The 26,909-nt window shown below is 44.5% G+C and overlaps 1 protein-coding gene across 2 annotated transcripts; it reads left to right on the top strand.

The window, feature by feature from the left end:
• Positions 1-5,398: 5,398 nt before the first annotated feature.
• On the top strand, positions 5,399-26,825 carry Ppm1g (protein phosphatase, Mg2+/Mn2+ dependent 1G). Of its 2 annotated transcripts, XM_052746144.1 has the most exons (11): positions 5,399-5,664; positions 21,615-21,684; positions 21,974-22,059; positions 22,366-22,498; positions 23,122-23,244; positions 23,443-23,537; positions 24,460-24,618; positions 24,906-25,140; positions 25,425-25,554; positions 25,786-25,888; positions 26,214-26,825. In XM_052746144.1, exons 1-11 carry the CDS (start codon positions 5,545-5,547, stop codon positions 26,415-26,417), a joined length of 1,458 nt encoding a protein of 485 aa, XP_052602104.1. In that variant the 5' UTR covers positions 5,399-5,544; the 3' UTR covers positions 26,418-26,825. The 2 variants fall into 2 exon arrangements, with proteins under 2 accessions (XP_052602104.1, XP_052602103.1); XM_052746143.1 differs by having other exon boundaries at positions 5,401-5,664; positions 23,122-23,537.
• Positions 26,826-26,909: the final 84 nt, after the last annotated feature.

Here is a 26,909-nt window from a genome sequence, read left to right as displayed (position 1 = left end):
TTCAGTCTCTCTGTCTGTGTGTGTGTGTGTGTGTGTGTGTGTGTGTGTGTGTGTGTGTGTGTGTGTGTGTTTACGCATGTGGAGGTCAAGGACAACCTCACATGTCATTCTTCAGACACCGAGTAGGCTAGGCCAGCTAGTCAGTGAGCCTCCAGGGAATCCGCTCTCTCCACCTCCCTTCCCACCATGGCTGGGATCAGACATTCTCACCACTGTGCCTGGTTTTTATTTATATAGATTCTGTGTATCTGTACTTAGGGCCTGATGCTTGTGAGGCAAGTGCTTTCCTGACTGTTCCCCTCAGGCCCAAATCCTTTTCTGAGACAGGACGGCATGTATTTCAGACTAGACTTGTTATAGGTAGCTCAGGCGGGCCTTAAAGTTCTGGTCACCCCTGTTTCCAGCTTCCTAGTGCTGGGGTGGTCGGCCTTCACCACCATGCCCAGGTTTGCTTGCCAAGGCTTCGTACATCTTATGGAAAGATGCTACTGATATCTTGTCACTGAGGAGTTCCTCCCTGGATCTGGATTTCAGTTCTATTCGCTCCAGGAAGGATCACACTATCAAAACTGCTATTCTCTCGAGAGGCAGGTATTTTTTTTTAACTTATCATGTTGATCAGTGACAGATCATGTGCTTTGCATGTAGAGCAATCAGTTCAATCCCCAACACTGGAAACAAACGTTGCTAGGTTTCCATAGGAACACTTTATGGTACTGTTATGTCTTCAGCCATGAAATACACAAGAAGGGTCAAAAACCAGAATTCTTTGGAGCCCCAAGAGAAGCCTGAAAGATGAAGGGCTGAGAAGACCTGCTTGCCCACACTCACCATTTTCCTACTCTACATTCCCTTAACGTCTTTCCTGTTCAAATTGTTTTCTCAATCTGCAGTCTGTTGCCTTTTGAAGATCTTGGATTTCTAAGGCACCTTTAGAATTTTTATGATTTTTTTTGTTTGTTTGTTTGTTTTCCAAAACAGGGTTTCTCTGTAGCTTTAGACTACACACTGTAGACTGCCGGGCTCTTTTTTTTTTTTTTTTTTTTTTTATAATATAAAGATTATAGCTAGGCGGTGGTGGTGCATGCCTTTAATCCCAGCACTAGGGAGGCAGAGCCAGGTGGAGCTCTGTGAGTTCGAGGCCAGCCAGGTCTACAGAGTGAGATCCAGGACAGGCACTAAAGCTACACAGAGAAACCCTGTCTTGAAAAACAAAACAAATAACAAACAAACAAAAAAAATTTGGAAAAAAAAATTAGTTTTCCTTAGTATTCGACCAATCTGGAAAAAAAAATGCCACAAGTAAATCTAAGCAACCTATTGTTGTAGGAACTGCCCAGTGCTTCCCCACAGTTATTTTTTATTTTTCTTTATTTATCTTATGTATATGTGTGTGGGCACAGGTGTGGTGGAGGTGTGAGCACAGAGCCATTCTCTCCGTGAATTCTGGGGTGGAGCGTAGTTAGTTAGGTTTGGCAGCAGGAGCTCTTACACACTGAGCCATGGGGCCAGGGAGAGGGGAAAAACATGTGTGGTTTGGATGAGAATGGCCCTTATGGGCTCGTATATTTGAATACTTCGGTCCCAGCTGGTGGAACTGTTTGGGAAGCATTAGGAGGTGTGACCTTGTTGGAGGAAGTGTGTCATAGGGGGTGGGCTTTGAGGTTTCAAAAGCCCATGCAATTCCCAACTAGTTCTCTCCGCCTCAAGCTTATGGATCAAGATGTGAATTCTCGGGGTTGGGGATTTAGCTCAGTGGTAGAGCGCTTGCCTAGCAAGCGCAAGGCCCTGGGTTTGGTCCTCAGCTCTGGGGAAAAAAAAAAAAGATGTGAATTCTCAATCACTTCTCTACCCCCATGTCTGCCTGCCTGCTGCCAGGCTCCCTACCATGATGGTCATGGACTCTAACCCTCTAAAACCAAACTGTAGGCTCCAAATTAACTTTTATAAATTGCCTTGGTCATAGTATCTTATCATAGCAATAAAAAAGTAAATAAGACAATACATTTTGTAGTCCCACAGTTATTTTCTCTTCACAACCACCGAATCCCATGTCTTTATTCTTTGCTGCTCCCCATGTTTTCTTAATCCTTTGCTACTGAACATTTACGCTGTATGTAATCGAGACTACTTTTTTAGGCCAGCCCCTCAAGTCTGCACACTTGAACTGGTTCTATCACTATGTTTGATAAGCCAGGCTTTTGCCGTTTACACTTTAAAAAGCGTGAAAGACGGGGTTGGTGATTCACGTCAGTGATCCCAGCACTTGGGAAACACAGAAAGGAGGATCAGAAATTCAAGGTCATCTCTGTTCCATAGAGCATTCAGGACAGCCCAGGAGACGAGAGGCTCTCAAAGCAAAATAGAAATAAAAAACAGTAGGAGTCAAAAGAGAGACTATGAATGTGTAAGCCTAATGTGTTAGTCCTTAGAAGTGTATTATTCTGGTTAGGGAGGAATGGGAATTAATGATAGGGAACAGATAATATCCTTATTGTCCCCCAGTTTACGGGTGCCTTTCTGTGACTTATTGTCTTCCTGGTGCCTCATTTTTCCTCCCATCATTATTTTATTAGCCACTTTTGTTTTGTCTTTCTCCCATTTTGTTTCAGGCTATCCAATTTTTGTGGGCATAATTTAATGGGATTTTTTATTCCATACTTAGCATTTATAGGGATAGTTAATAGATGCAGGGTTTTTGGTTGTTGTTAATATTGTGCAGAGAACTTGATACATTACTTTTAGGGTTTGGTTTTGGTTTTGAGACAATCTTACTGTGTAGCTCAGGCTTGGTCTGGAACTCTGGAAGTCCTGTGTAAGTAACCCAAGATGGTCTTACAACCTTTCTACCTCCAATTCTGGTGTACTGGGGTAGATTCAGCTTTTCTTATTTTAAAAATCATTCTTGAAGATTAAATGTCATGTCTTTCTTACAGCTGAAGAAATCAACCTGAAGAAATAACTTGTAAACAAAATCATAGTACATGACAAAACCATGCTCCTTTGACATGTCTTTGATCTTTTTGTTTTGTGTTTCGTTTTTTATTATTTTCATACAGGGTCTCATGTAGCCCAGGCAAGACTGGAACTTGCTATGTAGCCAAGGATGACCTTGAACTCCTGACCCTCCTGTCTGTACCTTCCAAGAGCTAGGTATAAGCCACACTGCTCTCTTTACAGTGTGACATTTTAGGGAACAAAACAAAACCTAAGAACAAACAGCAACAGTAACAGCAGAGTAATTTCGTTGTTCCCAGTATCCGCTTTTCAGAGATCTGAGGGTCATGACAACCTGAGAGCCTCATTCAGAGCTCATGGCCCGAATCTTCACTATTTTTATAAGGAGCTACCACCTTAAATGGGACAGTTTCTCCCCAACGAGTGCCCATATCCAAACTGCACCATCTTCTATTGACGCATCTGAGGTCAAAGCTCTGGTGCTAGCTATGAATTCAACACACACTGAAATTTTTGATTTTTTTTTTTTCAGACAGGGTTTCTCTGTGTAGCCTTGGTTGTCCTGGAACTCACTCTGGAGACCAGGCTGGCCTGGAACTCACAGAGATCCGCCTGCCTCTGCCTCCCTGCTGGGATTAAAGGCGTGCGCCACCACCGCCAGGCTACATTGAAATATTATTGAGTACACAGGGTGCTAGGGACAATGGGAACACAGGAAGGATAAATGGGGTTCCAAACTAATGCGAGGGATATTAGAGAACCTGAAGAAGTATGCTCTGGCCATGCAGGGTGGGTGGAAAGGTGTATTTTGTGGGTGAAAACACAGGAAGAGAAAGCATGGCTTTGGAGGCACAAAGTGGTTCAGCTAAATGCTGAACCACTGAGTTATCTGGGAAATGAAGGCAAGGAGAGACATTCTAGAACCCATTCATGGAAAGAGTTGTGGAGGGGACCAATTCTAGTGACTTCTTGTAAGGAATGTGGACTGGAGAGCCATAACTAATTCTGGGATTTGCTTATTGAGAGACAGTCTCACTCTGTAGCCCAGGCTGGCCTGAAACCTGGAATGTGTGATCTTTTTGCCGAAGCCTCTCAAGTACTGGGATTACTGGTATGAGCCATCATGCTGGGCTTTTTGTTTTTAATTTAAAATGTATGAATATGTTACGTTTTGCCTGAATGTACGTCTGTGCACCACTTACATGCCGAGTGCCAGAAGAGGGCGTCTGATTCTCTGGAACTGAACTGCCATGTGGGTTACAGGAACTGAACCTGGCTAATATGGAAGAACAGCCAGTGCTCTTAACCTCTGAGCCGTCTCTTCAGCCCCCAGTGCTGTGTTTTCAATGAGTTGATTTTTCCTATGCGTTGGGGGAATTTCTCCTTCCCCTGACCTCCTATCTACCTACCAGATCTGGATTGTCGTTGTGCCTCTATCCCCACTGCCCGTGCGTGGCCAGCATCCCAGCCCCAGCCCATCACGTTCGGGTTAAGGGCCTTCTAACCAGTCACAGGACCCAGACTCTCCCTGGAGTGTACCCTGCACACAGGACCAGACGAACCATCGCGAAAACAGGCCGCACCAGTACAATGACGTCCGCATCACCCCTCTTGATGTGTGTGGCCATGGCTAGATCTGTTCCTATCTTTCTCCCGAGGCCGACCAGCTTCCTCAATAAGCCTCCCCGGTGTAGCTTACGCTGTCCTCAGCCCTCCAGGCTTGTAACCGTTAATTCCCTTCTCCGGTGGCTCAACGCCATCCTGAGGCACCTTCTCCGCGGCTCTACATCTACGATGCATGGGCGAGCAGCGGCTCGTTCCCGCCTCTTTGCTCTCGTCTCACCCAGCCGACTGCACCAAGCGTTTCTACCCTGTTATCAACTTTTTTTTTTTTTTTTTTTGGTCTTTTCCACAGACCGATGTCTCCGTTCTCCTTTGTCAGCACAGGCCCCGCAGAGCCCTGGCTCCATACCGCGGAAGCGCGCCGCACAAACGCGCTCGTCAACTTTAATTGAACCGAATCCGGCGGGGTTTGTCGGACTCTTGAGGGCGTGTGGAGGGGAGAGAGGGAGGGACGGGGCTGACAACACCGCAGGACACGCACGGAAGCTCCGGGTCCCACACAAAAGAGACTTCGGGGGGGGGGAAAAAAAGAAAAAGAAATGCCGGGGACAGAGACGCGGAGCTGGGCAGGGTCAGCCGGGAGATGGCCGCACGTTCCCGCCGCTCCCTCGGGCCGCGGCCGTTTGGGGGGGCGTGGCGATGAGTCTCGCGGGAGCGGCGGTTGGGCGGGCCGTTGTCCCCGAGGGCGGGGCGAGTTGCTAAGGAAATGACCGCCCGCAGCGGCTCACCGCGCCAGCGGGGCGGGGTCTGGAGCCGCGCGTTTCCGCTTCCGCTCTCTTCCCCGCTCCCGTCCCGTTACCGCCTCCTGGCCGGCCCTCGCGCCTTTCGCCGGCACCTTGCGTCGGCTGCGCAGCCGGGCCCGCTCCCTGCCACGCGCGCCCCCGGGGCCCCCCGGCTCCGGCGCCGGCAAGGGTCGCGTCCCGCTCGCCTGCCCCACAGGCCGCCGGCCAGCCAGCCGCCGCCATGGGTGCCTACCTCTCCCAGCCCAACACGGTGAAGTGCTCCGGGGACGGGGTTGGCGCCCCGCGCCTCCCGCTGCCCTACGGCTTCTCCGCCATGCAAGGCTGGCGCGTCTCCATGGAGGTGAGGCGACAGGGCCCCAGAGGCTGGCCGCTGCACGGCGGCAAGAGCCTGACAAGAGAAAGGGAGCGGGGGAGGGGACGGGGTGCTTCCCCGGGCAAGGGTCCCTGGCGAGAGCCTGCGGCCGCGGTGCGGGAGGCGGCGGCGAGCGCGGGATCCGGGCGGAGAGGGAGCTGCTTGAGCTCGGGGACCGCGGCGCGATGGCCGGTGGCGCCGAGAGCCCTGCCATGTGGGGAGAGGCACCTTCCGCCCACCGTCCGCGGTCTCTTGGTGCCTTCGCGCCATCCTCGGGTGCCGGCCCAGCCCTCCAGGCTTCCAGGCGGCATGGGGTGTAGTTGTCAGAGCGGAGAGGCAAGATTGGCTGTCTGCTCGCTTCTTGGCGGAATGGATGTGAATGGCTGGTTCGCTTTTTATTCTTCAAATGTGTGATGTGGCAGGCCTCTTGGGGCTGGAAACTTGATGGGGGAAAAAAGGAGCCCGGGCGAGTAATGTGTTTCCCGTGCTTAACCCTTCGTTGCTTTAGCCTTAGACACCTGGTGTTCATTTCAGAGGCTCTGCTTGACCTTCGAGAATTGTCACTCGTTTGTATTCTTTCCGAAACCTTTTACGACCTTTAGGGAAAGAATTGTCTGTCTCTAGGCTTGCTTTAAAAAAAAAAAAAATGATGCTTGCAATTTTTTTCCTCACTCGATTTCTTTAAAACTTACTAAGTTGTCATTCGCCTGTGCTTATAATTTAGTTTACTCGATTTTCAGTCATTGCAGCAAATTTTTTTTCGTCACAGTCTACGGGTAACCTTTTTTTAAAAAAGACAAATCCACTTTGGATGAAAGGGAAAACAACCATGTGGATTAACAGCGTTGAGCAAATGGATGTGAGACGACAATGAACAGGAAAAACTGGGTGGTAGGATGGAAATGGGAAAGGTGGACAATAAATGTCTTTGAGAAATTTTGCGAGCTCTAGGTAGAGGGACTAGGTAAATGCTCTAATTATGTCTGGAATTGAGGGTTTATCCACTTGGTAGGTGGGCTTCAGGTAGCAGCCAAATTCTGTCTCCCTTGGGGATTTTTCTCAAATCCCTCGCTCCTCCCTGTGGTTAGCTCTGGAATGACAGTGTGAACTTAAATGATTTGTTCTCAGACTCAAAATTTATTCTCTCAGCAGCCTTTGATAATGGTTCTAGCATTATCTATAGCATCTAGATAAACAGTTTCAGCAAGGAGAGGGTCCTATTCATCCGTCTCATCTGGCTTAGTGCCCATATTTGACAGCTTGGAAATTGAGGCCTAAAAGGTTAGCACACTTGTATCTAGATACAAAGAATCGGTGTGTATTAAGTTGTTGGAGACAGGCGGTGCTGTTCTTATAGGCGTCAAACTAAGGCACAACTTTCATATTTCTCAGTGATACTATACAACTAACTGGCTGTAGTTAGAGACACCTGGATATTTTCCTTTCCTTCAGAAGGAAAGCCTGAGGGATGGCTCAGTGACTGCTGTTCTTGCAGGAGACCAGAGTTTGATTCTCAGCACCCATGTCAAGCAGCTCACAACCACCTGTTATCTTCCAGCTCCACAGACCCAGTGTCCTCTTCTGGCCTCTGCTGATAGATACCTCATACTCTTACTCATTCATTCTCTCAAAATGGGGGGTGGCATTGTGTTAGTCTGGCTGGTGTTTGGGTTAGGCTATCATGTTTTCTTTTAGTGACTGTTTATCTCAGACTTTTCAAGTTTCTCATTCCTTGATTTCCATTGCTGTGGAATGAAATAGTTTTTCCACTGTATGGGGAACTCTTTCTAGATTTTTGTGAATTGAGTTGCTTGAGTGTTTTCAAATCCAGGAATTCTGTGTTTTTACTTACCTGCTAAGCATTTCCCTTTGTTTTTTTTTTTTGTTGTTGTTTGTTTGTTTGTTTGTTTGTTTTTTGTTTCTCCATTAGTGATTAGAGAACTACTTAATTTTTAGTTTAGGGTGGTTTGGTGTGAAAATTTTGCTTGACTGTTCTTGGGATCCTAATCTTCATTTTCAGATGCAATCTACTTGAGCATTAAAGCCTTCCTGCAATGCTATTCCTGAATTTCCTCTTGTTTGAGTTACTTATGCCTTATCTTCTTGGATTACTAGTTCAGATTTTTTTTTTTTTTTCCTGAGACAGGAAGTGTAGTTTTGGATCTCACTCTGTAGACCAGGCTGGTCTCGAACTCACAGAGATCTGCCTGGCTCTGCCTCCCGAGTGCTGGGACTAAAAATGTGCACCACCACCGCCCAGCTAGTTCAGATTCTTTTCTGCTTCATAGACATTTTTCTTTCTAGGTTTGTTTCCTCCCTCCAGGTATTACATAGTGTCTTTGCTATTGTAAGAAAAGAAGTAAGATACTATGGTTTCTAGTCTCTTAAATGAATCTTTTCAGAAAATAAGCTCTTGACCTAGGAGTATATATAGCTCAATAGTCCAGAAAGATGGGGAAGGGTTATGGTATATCTTTGTCCCTCTTTTCCTAAGGAACAGGCTTGATTCCACCTTTTAATGAAGCCCGTTTACATTGTCGGCTTGGTTCTAATGACTGAGTTCCAGGTAAGGTTAATTGTATACCTTATAGGGGTTGCTAAAATTCTGACACATAGATTTTAGCCTTAGAATTGTTTTACTTCCTCTCTTGAAGCAAGGGTGGATGGTGGTCATCAAAAGCTGACATTTTCCAACCCTCTTGGTGGGGAACCAGAATTTTCTTTTTTGTGTGGGGGTAGGGAACACATGCATCAAAGTACCATAGCAATGTTCCCTTCTTCTTCATGTTTGGAGGGATCCTCAAGCTGGCTGAGCTGTGTGCTGTGGGGATAAGAGTAGAAGAGGCTCTGAGAAACATAAAACATTGTGAGGTTTTGGTTGCTGATGAGAAGTCCAGTCTAAAGGCAGTGTACTGCTAAAAAGGAACAGGAATTTTGAGGCTCCTCTGAAAGAAGCAGAACAGTTTTCTATGGAGAGTTAGGATTTTACAAAATTCAATAAATATTTTCCCCCTTTTAAAAAGCTGTGTTAGTGTCTTAATTTGTTTTACATTTATTTTTTGTGTGGATGTATGGATGTGCCATAGCACACATGTGAAGTTCAAAGGACATTTCATCTCTGCTTCTACCTGTAGGTCCTAGGGATTGAGTTCAGGTTGCCAGACTTGGTGGCAAGTGCCTTTACCTACTGTCACCTCTGCAACCTTTTTGGGGAGCTGAGGAGGAAGACAGGGTCTTTCTATATAGCCCTTTCTGTTCTGGAATTTGCTGGTATCCTCCTGTCTCTGTCTCCTGAATGCTAGGATTACAGGTATGCATTGCCATGTCCTATTTGGTATTGATATGTTTTGAGTCTAATTTTGAGTAGTAGTCATAAAAGATTATCAAAGATCTGAAGAGGTTGATAGCTTAGCAGATAAGAGCACTTGATGCTTGTCCAGAGGACCCTGGTTTTGTTCCGAGTACCCATGTGGCGGCCTACAGCTACCTGTAATTCCAGTTCCAGGAGATCTAACACCTTCTCCAGGCCTCCTGGGGTACCAGGTACACGTGTGATGTACAGATAAACATTCAGGCAAAATGCCAATGCACATAAAGTTAAAAAATATATATATGTATATGTATGTATGTGTGTGTGTGTGTGTATATATATAAAGTGATCGGATGTTTTTCTCCCACCTGCCAATTCTCAAGTAACCACTCAGAGGCTTACTATTACTTATAAATGTCCTGCTTGCTTGGTGGCTGACTGACATCTGACTCTGCCCTTCCTCCTCCCAGAGTTCTTTGTGTCTGTCTGGCTGCTGGCCTGTCAGCTTTTTATTAACCAATGAGCTCCAAGTTCTCTTAGGTTTTATGTGGATGTAGTTGTGCCATGTTGGAACACCATATGTAGGCGAAGTTTTCCCATCCTGGGAGCCGCTTCCAAGCTACCACACAGAGGCTTATATTAATTGTAAATGTTCAGTTGATAGCTCAGGCTTGTTTCTAGCTAACACTTACACTTAAATTAACCCATATTTCTATTTGTGCTTTGCCACATGGCTTATGCCTTGTTACCTCATGTTTTACATGTCCTGCTTGCTCAGCTCTGGCTGGCATCTCTTGGTTCTGCCCTTCCTTCCTCCTCCCAGAGTCCTCTCTGTCTGCATGTTCCACCTATACTTCCTGTCTGGCTACTGGCCTGTCAGCTCTTTTTTTTTTTTTTTTTTTTTTTTTAAGATTGATTTATTTTATTATGTATACAGTGTTCTATCTGCATGTATACCTGCAGGCCAGAAGAGGACGCCAGATCTCATTACAGATGATTGTGAGCCATGATATGGTTGCTGAGAATTGAACCCAGGACCTCTGGAAGAGCAGTCAGTGCTCTTAACCTCTGAGCCATCTCTCCAGCCTGGCCTGTCAGCTTTTTTTTAACCAATGAGAGTAATACATATTCACAATGTACAAAAGTATTATTCCACAGCAATATATCTTAAAAAATTTTTTTTAGAGAACATCTAGAATTGAATGTAATGCTGAATAGAAAAATCTTAAGAGGCTTGCATGACTGTTTGTTTTAGGATGGCCTCATGTAGGCTCAAACTTTCTGTGTAGCTGAAGATGACCTTGAACCCCTCACAGGTGCTGAGATAGTCGAGTGCAACTGTGTAAAGCTTCAGTCTTCTTAATGGAGAAGATATTATAAGATGGGATATCGGATATCACAAGCATGCCATGGGGTTCTGTTTCAGAGAGCGAATCTCCAGTTAAGAAGCATTTATTACCTGATCTTCACACGTATTTTAAAGCACGTTCAATTTACTGAACCAGATCAAAATTTCTTTGTCTAAGGCAGTGGTTCTCAACCCTCCTAATGCTACCACAATCATAAAATTGTTTTCATTGCTATTTCATAACTGTAATTTTGCTAATGTTATGAATTGTAATATTTTTGGAGATAGAGGTTTCTCTAAGGGGTAACGACTCTCAGGTTGTCTAGGACCTAGTCAGACTTTTTTTTTTTTGCTTTTTGAGACAGAGTTTCTTTGTGTAGCCCTGACTGTACTGGAATTCACTCTGTATACCAGGCTGGCCATGAACTCAGATCCACTTTCCTCTACCTCCCAAATGCTGGGATTAAAGTTGTGCACTACCACTGCGTGAGTTCACCTTATCTTACATTAATTTATATTGTTTCTGTTGGTTTGCCTCTTCTGAACATTTTATGTGAATTGAGTTGACCTTTTTTCTTTGAGTTAATCAGTTTTTATGTGTATAAGTTTTTTGCTCAAATGCATGTTTGTATACTGTGTATATGCCTGGTGCCCATGGACATCAGAAGAGGGTATCAGATCTTCTGGAACTTGAGTTCCAGATGGTTGTGAGCTACCATGTGAGTGCTGGGTATCATACTGGGGTCCTCTGTAAGAGCAGCAAGTGCTTTTAGTCACTGAGCCATCTTTCCAGCCCTGTGAGTTTATCAGTTTTATTTGAAAACGGGACAACTAAGCCCTGTCATCCTAGAATACTGGTGGTGTTGGTCTCTGGCTCAGGGGAATCTGCAAGAGAAGAAAGTGCCATTTACCAGGGGAAACAGAGAGGACTGTGAGTTGGTGGCCAGTGTGTTACCTTTAGCATCAGGCTGCTTTTACTAAGTGTAACTTTCATGTTTTTACATCTCTTTAATCATGTACATATGTGTCTGCATGCCTGTGCCACAATGCCCATCTGGACATCAGAGGACATTTGCAGGAAGTGGCTCTGTCTTTCCATGATGTTGATCCCAGGGATCAAATTCAGATCATCAGTCTTGGCTGAGTTATCTTGCTGGCCCTAAATGTAATTTTTAAAAAACATTTCTAAAATTTTTATTTTTATGTGTATGAGCGTTTTGCATATGTATTTGTATGTGTACCATGTGTCTTATCTGGTTCCCATAGAAGTCAGAAGAGGGTGTTGGATATTCTGGAACTGGAGTTACATACAGTTATGAGCCACCATGTTGGTGCTGGAACCCAAATCTAAGTCTTCTGCACGAACAACAAATGCTCTTAACCAGTGAGCTGTCTACACACACACACACACACACACACACACACACACACACACACACACACATTTTTAAACGATTTATTTATTGTGTACAGTGTTCTGTCAGCATGTACACCTGCACACCAGAAGAGGGCACCAGATCTCATTACAGATGGTTGTGAGCCACCATCTGGTTGGTTGCTGGGAATTGAACTCAAGACCTCGGGAAGAACAGCCAGTGTTCTTAACCACTGATCCAGCTCTCCAGCCCCCTAGTCCTTTATTTTTAATAGCTCAATGATATTTCCCTGTAATTTTGTTTCTTTATTGCTGATAGATGTTTAGATTTGCACATTTGCCTATTGTGAATAATGATGCGTGTACAACTTTTTGTGTGGAAATATATCTTGGGTATATATCTAAGAATGGAATTGCTATGAGTGATATTAGGAAATGTATATTTGCCCTTTGTCTGTATCTAGTCATATTAAAATCCTTGGACTCATCAAAGTAGTGTCTTGTATGCTAATGATCTGGGTGACAGCTGATAGCCCCTATGTATCTTTAGGAATGAGGGATTGTTACAAGAAAAACTGAGGTATAGTAGATAGTTGGGGCTTTCAGCACACATCCTTAACTAGAGGGGCTGATAGGTTAATGACCAATGGCCAATGATTTGATTAATCAGTGCCTGTGTAACACCAAAGGAGTCCAGGGAACTTAAAGTAGCTGAATGTGTGGAGATCACCAGAGGGCATGAAAGCTGAGCCCCTTACTCAGTCTGTTGAGATGGTTCAGCAATGCCCAGTCCTGCACTCACTAAATGTTTCCCAGGATTCTGTGATTTGCACTAGCAAACTAATTGAACCTAGGGAAGGAGTTTTGGAATGTCTACTGCTTTAGGATTATTTATTTGGTATGTGAGGAAAAACCTTGAGGTCACAGAAGTGTATTATAAGAATACTACCACTGAGCTCTGTCCCCACCTTATAGATAAGCCATCTTTCCAGGTTGAACACACCTAATTTTAAATTTATATGATATTATGTTATCTTTTAGGGCTGTTTGTTTATTATTAGATTTATTCTTAATGTGTGTATGGAGAGCCATGCACATCCCACAGTGTACATGTGAAGGTCTGAGGATAACTTGTGGATGTTAGTTCTCTCCTTCCTCTATGTGGGACCCATGAACCAAATATCAGGTCATCCGGCTTGGTGGGAAGCACCTTTACCTGCTGAGCCCTCTCAGTGACCTTTTTATTTGAGACAGGATCTGGTATAGTATAGACTGGTCTCAAATTCTTAATCCTCCAGCTTTTACCTCCCGTGTGCTGGAATTATAGGCATATACCACCATAACTGGCTCTTAAAATTAGAAGATAATTCTCTTCCTAACTGCCATTGAATCTTTTATCTTGACTTACAAGGATTTAGATAAATGTGTGTGTGTGTGTGTGTGTACCTCAGTGGTTGATTTAGAGATAGGATAGCTATCAGGAGATTGGAATCAGTGAAGAGAATTAACTAACCCTTTATTAAATGGATGCATACATTGCTTAGAAGGTCAAAAGGGCTGTGGAATATATGACTTAGGAAGACCAAGGCCTAATAGCCTTACTCTCTGGTGACTCATGTTGTGTGTATTCTGAATCATCTCTTCTAGACATCACAATAATACATTTCTGGGTTTCATGTTGCAAGTGAGAGAGAAGATCCGTCCCATCCTACCCTCCCGCCCCCTGCAGGGTTTCTTTGTGTAGCCCTGGCTATTCTGGAACTCATTCTGTAGACTAGGCTGGCCTCCAATTCAGAGATCCAGCTGCTTCTGCCTCCTGAGTAACGGGTGGGTGAACCACTAATGCCCATCGAAGCTGTATCCTTTGTAAAGAAAAATTTTAGTTCACAGTTTGGAGGTTCAAACACAGTGGTAGAATCTGCTCCACTCAGGTGAGAACCGTGTGGCAGATGTTAGGAGAACCTGTCGAAGAGATCCTTTGTTGTTAAGACGTAGGAAGCAAGAGACCTGGGATGATTCCGGCTCTCTTCATGGTAAGCAGTCTTGTGGGAGTGATACACTCTACCAGACTTGGATCATTCCTGCAGGCCAACATTACTCTTCCATAAGGCTGGAGCCTCTACCTGATTCTCGATACCATTACTACCTCAACACTACCACACTGGGGGCCTGGCCTCTAGAGCATATACATCTCTAGACAGCAAACCATAGCTAAACCATAGCACCATCCTATAAGCAGACATGAAGGATCTGCATTTGACCCCAGAGCAGTAAAGAAATTTAAAACAGTCTTTGCTTTTGCATACTGGTTTAAAATCTGGCTTTGGACATAGGACTCCTTTCTCCCGTGGAACATTGGATGACAGTGTGAGGTAGTGTCTATTCAGTGCCCGATTATTGGTAAAGGCAAGAAATACTGCAAGTTTCTAGCATTGGTATAGTTGGGAAAGGCGTCTTAGAGTCATTGAGATGTGGAGTCTAACAGACAGAGGAATGAGTAGGGGAGGTAGTGTTAGGAAGAAGGCTAGGAGAAAAGACTGAGTACATATGTGCTTTGCTGGGTAGTGGAAGAGTATCTGTGTTAAAAGTGGAGTCGTTGGAGAATGGCATTAGAATTAGGAGGTTCAGTTATACACATGGGTAGGGGTGACTGCCTTAAATTAAGCAAGGCAGGAACAATGTGATGATGAAAACTACCAAGAATGACTCAGCAGTCCTCTAATAGATGACTAACAGCTAGGAATGTAAGGATGGACCACTATTGGGTGTTGGCCGGGGAAGTAAAAATTCCACAGAAAGAAATAAAACCAAAGAAATAAACGCCGGGCGGTGGTGGCGCACGCCTTTATTCCCAGCACTCGGGTGGCAGAGCCAGGTGGATCTCTGTGAGTTCGAGGCCAGCCTGGTCTCCAAAGCGAGTTCCAGGAAAGGCGCAAAGCTACACAGAGAAACCCTGTCTCGAAAAACCAAAAAAAAAAAAAAAAAGAAATAATCTTAGTGATTAAGGGCACTTGTTGCTCTGGCAAAGGACATGAGTTCGATTCCCAATACCCACATGATTTGCAACTGTCTGTAACTCTCATTCAGGGGATCAATTCTGACCTCTGAGCATCAAGCACACACATGGTGCACATACAAACATGAACATAAAATGCTCACACAAAAAGTAAACTGAGTAAACCTAATAAATACAATATTAAAAAAGATGGAAGGGGCTGGAGAGATGGCTCAGAGGTTAAGAGCACTGACTGCTCTTCCAGAGGTCCTGAGTTCAATTCCCAGCACCCACATGGTGGCTCACAACCATCTGTAGTGAGATCTGGTGCCCTCTTCTGGCCTGCAGGGATACATGCAGGCAGAACACTGTATACATAATAAATAAATAAATCTTTAAAAAAAAAAAAAAAAAAAAAAAAAAAAAAAAAAAGATGGAAGACAGCCGGGCGGTGGTGGCGCACGCCTTTAATCCCAGCACTCGGGAGGCAGAGCCAGGCGGATCTCTGTGAGTTCGAGGCCAGCCTGGGCTACCAAGTGAGTCCCAGGAAAGGCGCAAAGCTACACAGAGAAACCCTGTCTCGAAAAACCAAAAAAAAAAAAAAAAAAAAAAAAAGATGGAAGACAGTTCAATCTTCCTCCCTCCCTCCCTCCCTCCCTTCCTCGATACAGAGTTTCTCTCTTTAACAGCTCTGGCTGTCCTGGAACTTGCTTTGTAGGTCAAGCTGGTCTTAAACTCATAGAGATCTGCCTGCCTCTGCCTCCTGAGTACTGGGAGTAAAGGCATGTGCTACCACCACCCAGCTTATTATTTTTTTAATGGAGACGTCTGTGTTCCTATTATAAGAGTATTGAAGTGGAACGGACAGCCTCTAAGAACAATCAGTTGAAGGTATAGAAGTATAGCTCTTCACTAAATTCAAGAAACCCTGAAACAGTGACATGGTTTGTACAAGTTAATTCTTCAAAGTACCTGAGAATGAAGCCTGCAAAAAAAAGTTGTTTGGATTGCTCTCATATTTTTGCTGTAAACAAGATGTTGATAGAGAAGGATTTGAGATTATGACTTAAAGAAGATGTTAGTCTAGGAAGAGAAGAACCAGAGGTAAAGGAAAGTTTAGATAAAGGTAGGGAGAAACTCAGCAGAGAAAGAGAATAGCACTGAACTTGAACAGTGTGGGAAAGACTTGACTAGCTGTGTACACAGAGTACACACACAAAAATGTTGAATGAAAGTAGTGACCGCAGTCAACATGATCTCATACATTTTGTGACCAACAGTACTTAGTGTTTCTGATTTAGGACTGACTAAAGAAAGCAGTTGGCAGTTATACAAGGTTGGATGAGTTTTCTAGATTGTAAGAGATGATGTTGAAATACTTGGCTGTGGCTCAGAAAAGAACAAAAACTCCAAAGGTACAGGTTCTGAGTAAAGATGTAAGTGAAATTAAAGCTCTTAGAGAAGGTGGAACAATTCCAGATAATATCGTTGGTCTATAATCTCACCAAAAAGTGGAAGAGTAATGTGGGATCCTTCTAGGAACTGAGACCTGGATGTGAGATGAATCTGTTGTGGGCATTTCTCTTTAAGAAGGATAGACAAGAAAAGTGTGAACCAAGTGCCAGATTTCAGAGCAGAATATCTATGTAGCAAATGGCAGTTTACAGTTTTGTGTCGTCCTGGTGACTGTCCTCTGATAAAATGGTTAAACTATTGTTATTCCATATTATAAAAGAGGGTAAAATTGACACAAGGTTGTGGCTAGAAGATGATTTAGTGCAGTCCACCCTTTCCTCTATATCAGCTAATCCTGCCAACTGCATATCAGAAATATTTGGAAAAGGCTAACTATAGTGACTCATCCTATTACCCAGCACTTTCCGGGATGAGACAGGAGAATCATGAGTGTGAGGATAGCCGTGTAGTGGAACTCTGTCTCAAAAACAACAAAGCTGGCCTTTAATCCCACCACTTGGGTGGCAGAGGCAAGTTGTTGAGTTTGAAGACAGCCAGGGCTATATGGAAAGACAGTGTCTTGAAAAAACCAATCAACCAACTACGAAAATAAAACAAAAACCAGAGCAAAACAAAAAACCTGGGGGAAAACATGGCTATGTTGAACATGAATTAACCCTCGCCCAATTGAACCCAATATACTTAATTCTTTGTTTGTTTGTTTGTTTTGGGTTTTTTGTTTGTTTGTTTGTTTTTTCATTTTTCGAGACAGGGTTTCTCTGTGTAGTTTTGGAGCCTGTCCTGGATCTCACTCTGTAGACCAGCCTGGCCTCGAACTCACAGAGATCGGCCTCGCTCTGCCTCCTGAGGGGTGGGATTAAAGGCATACGCCACCACCGCCCAGCCTTATACTTACTTCTTGGTGTTATTCTTTAAAGAATACAGCATAGAATTAGAGAAAAACCAAACAAGACAACAAAAAAGTGGGGGGAAAAGAATGCATATTTTTATAGCATTTACATTGAATTAAATAATGTGAGTAATCTAGAAGTGATTTAAAGTATACAGATAGAACTGGGCATGGTGGTGGCCATATTCTGTAGAAAATTCTGTAGAAATTTAAGTAGATGTTGAAAAACAGGAAAACCCCCTCCCCTCACACTTTTCAAGTTTAATATATTATCTTCCAGGCACTAAATACACCTTTAACATTTTTCTTCTTATTCATTTAATATATTGTGAACCCGTTTCTTTAACACATAGTCATCATTTTTGTGCACACAAACATACCTTTAATATTATTTTATTTACTTTGATCGAGAGAAGGTTTTACTGTGTAGCACAAGCTGGTCTCAAAGTAATGATCCTCCTGCCTCAGTCTCTTTAGTGCTGCAGTTCCAGTTGTAAGCCAAAATGCCTGACTTGGTACTTAGCATTTCTAATAGCTATTTATATTCTATTGGAGAAGTTCCATTTGCAATCATTAGTAGAAGTTTAGGTGGTTGATAGTTGCTTTTGTTTTTTAGGCAGGGTATCACTGTGTAGACTAGGCAGGCCTTCCGTGATCTGCCTGCCTCTACATCCTGAGTGCTGGAATCAAAGGTGTATGCCACCAAACGCAGCTTAAAATTGCTTTTGTTGCCGGGCAGTGGTGGCGCACGCCTTTAATCCCAGCACTAGGGAGGCAGAGGCAGGCGGATCTCTGTGAGTTTGAGGCCAGCCTGGTCTACAGCTCGAGATCCAGGAAAGGCGCAAAGCTACACAGAGAAACCCTGTCTTGAAAAAAAAAAAAAAAAAAAATTTGCCTCAAGTTCATGGCAAGTCTACCACTTTAGCCTCCCAAGTGCTAGGATTCTAGGCATATACCACCATGCTCAACATTTAAATATCCTTATACTTTCTGTATCCTTGTCTAATTACTGTCATAAAACAAACAATAGTCGGCGTGGCGGGGATGCATGCCTTCGTGAGGCAGAGCCAGGCAGATCTCTGTGATTTCGAGACCAGCTTGGTGTACAGAGCGAGATCCAGGACAGGCACCAAAACTACACAGAAACCCTATCTTCAAAAACAAAAACAAACAAACAAAAAGTTGTCAAATTCATAGATCACTTTAGAAAAATGTTTAAAGATTTGTATGTATGTATGTATATATGTCTATGTCTGTGTGAGTATGTGCCATGTGTGTGAATGTACCTATGGAGGCCAGAAATAGGCATTGGATCCCCTGGAGTTGGAGTTACAGGTAATTTTGGATCTAAGCGTGTACTAGGAAGTGAACCCTGGTACTGTGTAAGAGCAGCAAGTGTACTTTAACTCAGGATCTTTCCAGCCCTCAACTTAACAAACTTTGATATATGGTAGCCAGTTGTTCTCCAGGAAACCTAATTTATAACCTGGTGGTTTGGGCTATAAGAATGTGTTTCTGCTTCACTCTTTTTTTTTTTTTTTTAAAGATTTATTTATTTATTATGTATACAGAAGAGGGTGCCAGATCTCATTACAGATGGTTGTGAGCCACCATGTGGTTGCTGGGAATTGAACTCAGGACCTCTGGAAGAGCAGTCGGTGCTCTTAACCTCTGAGCCATCTCTCCAGCCCCTCTGCTTCACTCTTATTGCTACTGTATAATACTACTTTCTAATTCTAATTTTGTACAAAAAGGATGTTTCTGCATTAGTGTTTAGACTGACTCCAGTGTCATTAAACTGATTTTAATGTTATTTAAATGTGGACAGACATACCTGGGCATGGTGAGGCACGGCCTTATCCCAGCACTTGGGAGGCAGGGCAAGCAGATCTCTGAGTTAGACGCCAGCTTGGCCTCCAGAGGGAATTCCAGGATAGCCAGGGCTACACAGAGAAACCCTGTCTTGAAAATAAACAAAACAAATGTGTATAAACAAATTTTATGGTAACAAAACTACAAATAAAATTAGCAGGATTATAAAGGCAACATTAGCTGGGCGGTGGTGGCGCACGCCTTTAATCCCAGCACTCAGGAGGCAGAGCCAGGCGGATCTCTGTGAGTTCGAGGCCAGCCTGGACTACCAAGTGAGTTCCAGGAAAGGTGCAAAGCTACACAGAGAAACCCTGTCTTGAAAAACCAAAATAAAAAACAAAAAACAACAACTTAGAAAAAAAAGTAAAAAAAATAAAGGCAACATTAAAATGATACAATTGTTCTGGTCAAAATTGGATGCTCCTCAGGAATTAGTGGTGACTGCTGAGGTAGAAGCTCTTAGGGGTTAGCATGCATACACTTACCCTGTGTTTATCCCATGTCAGTTCAGTTCTTCTGCTTTTCTGTAAGCCAAGCTAATTCTCCTTTGGGGTGTAGAGGATGTGGGACAGGGTCTCACTCTAGTCCAGACTGGTCTTGAACTTACTGCAGTCCTCTTCAGCCTCCCCAAGTGCTGGGTTCCAATACAAGCCATCTTAAGAGGCTATTTCCCCATTTCAATAGTGCTTCCTATGTATTATGTCTCTCACTGGAAATTTTTCATGAATCACTTGACCTAGTCTCCCTTTTGTTTGTTGATTTAGCCCAAGCATATAGAACACACTGACACATAATAGAGTCTCAAATATTTGATTAGTGAATGCATTCTTAGGCACATTGACGTTTGAGATGATGCCGAGCAATAGGCAGTCATAAGTACAAATGAGAATGTTCCTGCGTGGTGGTAAGAGGAGAGGAGAGTAGAAGGTCTGAAGAAAAACACTGGTTTGGATGGAAGGAAGGCTCGCTAGTGTGGTCCATAGTGGAGTCGTGGGAGAGGGAGAATGGGACCTGTGGTCTGTGGTACTTAACTCGGGCCTGAAGATGAGACAAAAAAGGCACTGCAGTGGATGATGACCACAGGTATGCTGCCTGTTTTGGGGACACTTTGTATTGGTGACATGGGGGGGGGGGGTGTCCTTTTTTGATGTCTTTCTTCCCTGCCTTATGCTTCATTTTCTTAGCTAAGAACAATGCCATAGTCTTAGTTCAGCTCCAATAAGAGAATTACTACATTCAGATTTTTTTCAATGTTGATATAAATTTTAAAATGCTGATGCCTTAAAGAGGATGGAGAATTATGATTGAAATTAACTCACCTGCCTGGCAGTGGTGGTGCACACCTTTAATCTCAGCACTCAGGAGGCAGAGGCAGGGGGATCTCTCAGTTCAAGGCCAGCCTCGTCTACAGAGTGAGTTCCAAGGCAGCCAGGGCTACACAGAGAAACTCTGTTTTGAACACGCCCCCACCAAAAAAAAAAATTAACTCACAGGTAAGTACTGTGCTAATTAGCATTTATCCCTTCTGTCTGAAGAGAGTAGCTGAAGGAAGTTTTGGTTGTTTTCAGGGTATTGTAAAATAAGCTGCAACACACTTTTACCACAGATTGACTGACAGCCTTGCTTGAACTTTGCCCTGCCTGGAACATAAGTTTGAGGCAGTAGAAACTTGTTAGAATTTGATCAAGCTTGTCCTTTTAATGAAGAAATGGTAGTGTGGCCAGGGCCTTTTCCAGCTCCACTTCAGATTCAATTCATGAATGGAGTGGTATTTCAATTCCACCTGGGGGTAGGTGATAGGAGCCTGATGGAGCTGTAAATTCTAATTAGCAAGTACTATACACGGTGTTTTTTAATAACGTAATTTGTTGTGAAGATAATTCCTTTGTAAATCCTTTAAGCTGAGGACAACTTCTTGAGTTAAGCTTTGGGAAGAATTTGTTAAGATGCTACAATGCTTTTTTAAAAAGTGTGTTAGCACAGTATTGTCTGGTGCTGTTACAGTCTTGTGTAGAGTCCCCTGGTTTTCAGGTATGTAAGGTCCTATGGTCTTCTTGCTATTTATTCTCTTCAACATTTTCTTCCTTGAATTTCACTGGTTATTCAGAATGGCTCCACAGGTAACTGTATTTTTAAATCTCACGTATTGTTTAGTTTGGAGGGAGGGTGTTCCTGTGCCATGATAACATGTGTGGTCAGAGGACAACTCCTAGGAATGTGTTCTTTCCTTCCACCATGCATGTGGGTCCTGGTGATCAAACTGAAGTAGACAGGCTTGGCAGCAAGCACCTTTACGATCTGAGCCACCACGTGGGCCCAAAAGTAACTTTAAAGTGCCTGTATTCTGATTCTATAGCTTGGAAGGGTCAGGTCTGATTTACTGAACAGCTAATAGCCAAATATTCTTCTCTGGTGGACCAGGATCTCCTAGAGAGGAGGATGCTATATTAGAGAGGTGGAGGTCTGAGTCTGCTCTTCTTACTCCTTTGTGACGCCTTCTTTGCCTTCCTCTCCTGTATTCTTTTATCAACTACCTTCCTTTCTCATTTCTAGTCCATGTTTGGCCAGCCAGAGGATGGTGCTATGAAGATATGAAAGTACCTTGTGACCTAAAATATAGGAGAAGTAATATTTGAACTTGAGACGAGCTGATTATGTTTTTTTGTCTTCTAGGATGCTCACAACTGTATTCCTGAGCTGGACAACGAGACAGCCATGTTTTCTGTCTACGATGGACACGGAGGTAACTTTAGCAGATCATATTGGTAACAGTCTGAGACCCCAACTCCAGACTTTAACGGGCAAGAGAAGGGATCCTTTGTTCTTTTACTTTCCAGGGTTGAACTAAGTATAATAGTTAAGAAAAACTCAAGGGATATGTTAATACACTCCTCAGAGAAGTGATATTGAAATGTGTTTTCAGAGTCACACTTTTCCGTTGTTCTACAGCTAGGTCTCAGGTTTGCTAAAGTGTTTATCACCTGTGTCTTTGCATGTGGGAAGCGGTTTTGTTAATAAAACCTTTCTTCTAGGGGAGGAAGTTGCCTTGTATTGTGCCAAATATCTTCCTGATATTATCAAAGATCAGAAGGCCTACAAGGAAGGCAAGCTACAGAAGGTCTGTCTTCCTGCACTGTTAATTCTCCACATTAATTCTTGGAGGGTTCTCCCTCATTTTCCAACCTTTGGCTTCTCTTTGCTCTCTAGCTATTGTTTGTCTATGACATTTTTTCTTAAAGAGTCCTATGCTCAAAACAAGCTTCTTCCCATATTCTCAGGGTTCTAAACCATTGTATCTATTTGTTTGTCTTGGTGTGATTGACTACTCCTGAATCTGCATCCCAACTGTGTGCCTACGATTGTGTATACTAGGCAGTTCATTTGTACCCAGGTGGTCATCTTATACTACTTTGCTTATATTCAGGCTTTAGAAGATGCCTTCTTGGCTATTGATGCCAAGTTGACCACAGAGGAAGTCATTAAGGAACTGGCACAGATTGCAGGGAGACCCACTGAAGATGAGGATGATAAAGAAAAAGTAGCAGATGAAGATGATGGTGAGTGTGGCATCCTGGATTAGAAAGAAATGAGCAGTTGTTGTTATCAGTTCCAAGAAATGATGTCTTCCTAAGGACCTGGGGAATTTTCACATTAAGAACCCTGTATAGTGTTCTACATTATATGTGGTTATAACAAAGAGAATTAACTTTTGTCTAGTGCAAAGCTCTAAGCATTTTTGCATATATTATGTTTTGATATTTTGATGTGGTTTTCCTGGTATACACACACACAATGTTATATGTTATATATGTGGTGACTCTTTTTTTTTCCCCAAGACTGGGGCAGTTATTAGCCTTGATAGTTGGATATTACAACTTAGCCCTTCCTCTAAGCTAGTATTCGGGCTTTCTGGGTCCTCAGTCAGAGTTAAGGTTTCAACTTAATACAAATGAGAGGTACAGTGGGGAAGTATAACTGGTGTTCCTTGGACCAAGAAAGACCAGCATGCTATTGAGAACTCGAGGGACTGTTTTTCTGAGAGTTGATTAGTGAGTGGAGCCTTAGACTCGGGAGGTAATGGGGAAGTGCATCCTCAGGTGACAAGAAGTGTTGACTAGTCCTCATAGGGACTGTCCTGTGAGGAGTGGGAAGGGGCTCTGATCTGGTCTCTTCCCTGCAGTGGACAATGAGGAGGCTGCACTGCTGCATGAGGAGGCTACCATGACTATTGAAGAGCTGCTGACACGATACGGGCAGAACTGTCAGAAGGGCCCTCCCCACACCAGATCTGGAACTGGGACAGGTGATGAACCAGGGCCTCAGGGCCTCAATGGGGAGGCTGGACCCGAGGACCCAGCTAGGGAAACTCCTTCCCAGGAAAATGGCCCCACAGCCAAAGGCCACACAGGCCTTTCCTCCAACTCGGAACATGGGACTGAGGCAGGCCAAACTGGGGAGCCTGGTACTGCTACTGGTGAGGCTGGACCTTCCTGCTCTTCAGCCTCTGACAAGCTGCCTCGAGTTGCTAAGTCCAAGTTCTTTGAGGACAGTGAGGATGAATCAGATGAGGCGGAGGAGGAAGAGGACGACAGTGAGGTAAGGATTTGTGAGGCAGGCGGGTACTGAAGTTGCAGTGAGGGCCTGTTTGGGGCCGTCCTGACTTCCAGCTCTAAAAAGTTTGTATTGTATTTTGTGTGTGTGTGTTTCCATAGCTTGTTTGCTGAGGTCAGAGTATCTATAACATGCATGAGTCAGTTCTCTATTTCTGTCATGTAAGGCCTGGGGGATAATATTGATGTTGATAACAGTTTCAGGTGATCAGGCTTGCCAGCAAGCGCCTAATTTACCCTCTGGGTCTTCTGACCCCCTCTTCTTGTACTTTAGCACCCTCCCGCAAGACTCACTGCATTCTAAGCTGCCTTTGAGTGCATTGTCTTGTACCTTTAACCCCTTACCTTTTCTTTGTTGATTTATATCCAGAAGAATAAATTTGAAGATTTAAAAACAAAGCATTTATTTCATTTTGTGTTGTGTGCATGTGTGTGCCCGAGTGTGAGTGTATGCTTGTGGAGGTTACAGGACAACTTGAGAAGGTTGGCTTCCTCCTTCTACCATGGGAGTTCTGAGCAGTGAGCCTAGGTCACCAGGCTTTACCCAGAGCCAGCTCTCTGGCACAATAGAGTGGTTTAGTTCCGACCTTTCAGGATCTCTCTCTTAGAGAGAGAACAAGGCGGCAGTTTTTATTACTTTGGGTATTCGGGTGTCTCCTTTTTCCAATAATTTATTCTCTAGAAGGTGTTTGACCCTCCCCAGGGCTGCTTTTGCTGATGACATCTGTGCCCAGTTCAGAATGTCAGTTTGTCATGCTCATCCTAGCTTCTCCCCTGCCCCAGATTTCCATGACCTACTGGTTCTATCTTTGACTGTTGTCCGGGTTTGTATTTTGAGTCTGTGCTGAAGAAGGTGGGCAAAGGGTGTCTCGGTGCCCCGGTCTCAACAGCTTGGACTCCTCTGGTAGGAATGCAGTGAAGAAGAGGATGGCTACAGCAGTGAGGAGGCAGAGAACGAGGAGGAGGAGGAGGAGGAGGAGGAGGAGGACGACACCGAGGAGGCCGAAGAGGATGATGAAGACGAGGAAGAAGAGATGATGGTACCTGGAATGGAAGGCAAGGAAGAGGTGTGTAGAGAAGGAAATGAGGGATTTTAGAAGGAACAAGAAACAAGTGTAAATCTCCTGATTTTAAGAAATACATCCCTTGATTTTTTTAGTCTTTAATTCATGATCAGGAGTATTAATTCTGCAATGGGAACTGCCAGGGCAATCTGGATAGAATTGCCTTTAAAAAGGCAAGGGAGCATGCCGCTGTCTGCGGACAGCCCCTCCCATCTGTTCTCTAGCATAGATGGCGGGGAGTAGTGCCCCGTGCCTGGATGCTCCTGCAAGGCTCCCTTTCCTCCTCTTAGCCTGGCTCCGACAGCGGCACAACAGCGGTGGTGGCTCTGGTCCGGGGGAAGCAGCTGATCGTGGCCAATGCGGGAGACTCCCGCTGTGTGGTGTCGGAAGCCGGCAAAGCTCTAGATATGTCCTATGACCACAAACCAGAGGACGAGGTGGAGCTGGCGCGCATCAAGAACGCTGGCGGCAAGGTCACCATGGACGGGCGAGTCAACGGAGGCCTCAACCTCTCCAGGGCCATTGGTGAGGACTTGTCCTCTGTCCCAGATTACCTAGTAGCAAAGGTTAATAGTCTAAGCCCTGTGACTTTCAGAATAAATAATGTTAAACATCCTTGTGAAATAGTGAAGTTATAGTTCTCACTGTGTCCTTGTTATTTAAAAAAAAAGCAGATGAACCCTTTGTTCTGATAGCAGATCTGAAAACTAGAAAAGCTAGAGTTTAGTTCTTCATTCCGCTAAGTCATGGGCCTGCCTCTGATACAGATCTGGGAAGCATTCAAACTGCTGGCCACTCTTACCTTTCAGGAGACCACTTCTACAAGAGGAACAAAAACTTGCCACCCGAGGAACAGATGATTTCTGCCCTTCCTGACATCAAGGTGCTGACTCTCACTGACGACCATGAATTCATGGTCATTGCTTGCGATGGCATCTGGTGAGCACTGGTGAATACCCTGAAATGCCCTTCTGCAACCTTACTTCTGTAAGGCTTGGAGCTACAGTAGGAGTAGCTTCAAGGTTGGCTTCTCGGTGAATTAAAGCCCAAGGCAGAGCTGAGGAGCCTTTCTTCAGGAGTTGACATTGGCCTGCATCAATACTGCTGCCTACATGACTCTGCTCTGCCTTGGTGGGACTAAGGATTCTGACTGTCATTTTTTGACCCCAGGAATGTGATGAGCAGCCAGGAGGTTGTAGACTTTATTCAATCAAAAATCAGCCAACGTGATGAAAATGGGGAGCTTCGGTTACTGTCGTCCATTGTGGAAGAGGTGAGTCTGAAGCTGGAGGAGGGAACCTAGTCTACACAGCTGCAATGTTCTTCTCTCCACTGGAGCTGAGGCCTAAGGCTGAGAGTAGTATTAGTCACCCCCAGACACACTGGAAGACCCCGATTACAGAGTTGCATCTTTCCTCATGTCCCTGATGTAGCCTTAGGCATCAAAAGTTCCCGGGGGTGGGTTTTGTGATGCCTGCTGCCCATTCCTTCCCTTCTGCAACCCTGTGTTAGTTAGCAAGGCCAAGCCTTCTTGTGGAACTCTAGGTTCCCAGGAAGGCGGTCAAACCCCGTGGCTCAACTGCCTCAACTTTTTGTAGCTGCTGGATCAGTGCCTGGCGCCAGACACTTCTGGGGACGGTACAGGGTGTGACAACATGACGTGCATCATCATTTGCTTCAAGCCCCGAAACACAGTAGCTCTGCAGCCAGAGAGTGGCAAGAGGAAACTCGAGGAGGCGCTCTCGGCGGAGGGGGCTGAGGAGAACGGCAGCAGTGACCAGAAGAAGGCCAAGCGGGACTAGCAGTCGTCCTGACCCTGCCCACCTGGACTGTGTTCTGAGCCCTTGGACCCGAGACTGAATTTTGTCTTTTTTCTTTTAGCCTTAGCAGTGGGTATGAGGTGTGCAGGGGGAGCTGGGTGGCTTTCTCAGCCCATTCCAAAGAGGACTCTCGCTCCACGCGGCAGCCCGGGAGCCTCTGCTGTCCTCTCCAGTCTCCTCTTTACTCGGGCTCATCGACGGTCGGTTCTGTGCCTGTGCTCTGTTGTGTTGGAGGGAAGGACTAGTAGTTCTGATTTTTACTCTGTGAACACTTTATTTAAGGACATTCTTTTTTATTGGCGGCTCTGTGACCCCTAGCCGCTTGCACCTGCTCTCTGTTGTACACTTTCGAGCAACACTTTTTCAGACTAAAGGCCAAACAAAACCTAAGCGTGCCCATAGTGTCCTTTTTTACTCTCCTACCTTGGCCCCACACGGCCCTACCCGGGAGCACGTCGGGAGCTGTCGGTGTGT

Source organism: Peromyscus californicus, unplaced genomic scaffold, assembly GCF_007827085.1.
Source record: "Peromyscus californicus insignis strain IS unplaced genomic scaffold, ASM782708v3 Scaffold_1__1_contigs__length_55948999, whole genome shotgun sequence".
Taxonomy (NCBI): Eukaryota; Metazoa; Chordata; class Mammalia; order Rodentia; family Cricetidae; genus Peromyscus; species Peromyscus californicus.
The sequence above is the reverse complement of the archived record's forward strand: the minus strand, read 5'-3'. Positions and strand labels throughout refer to the sequence as shown.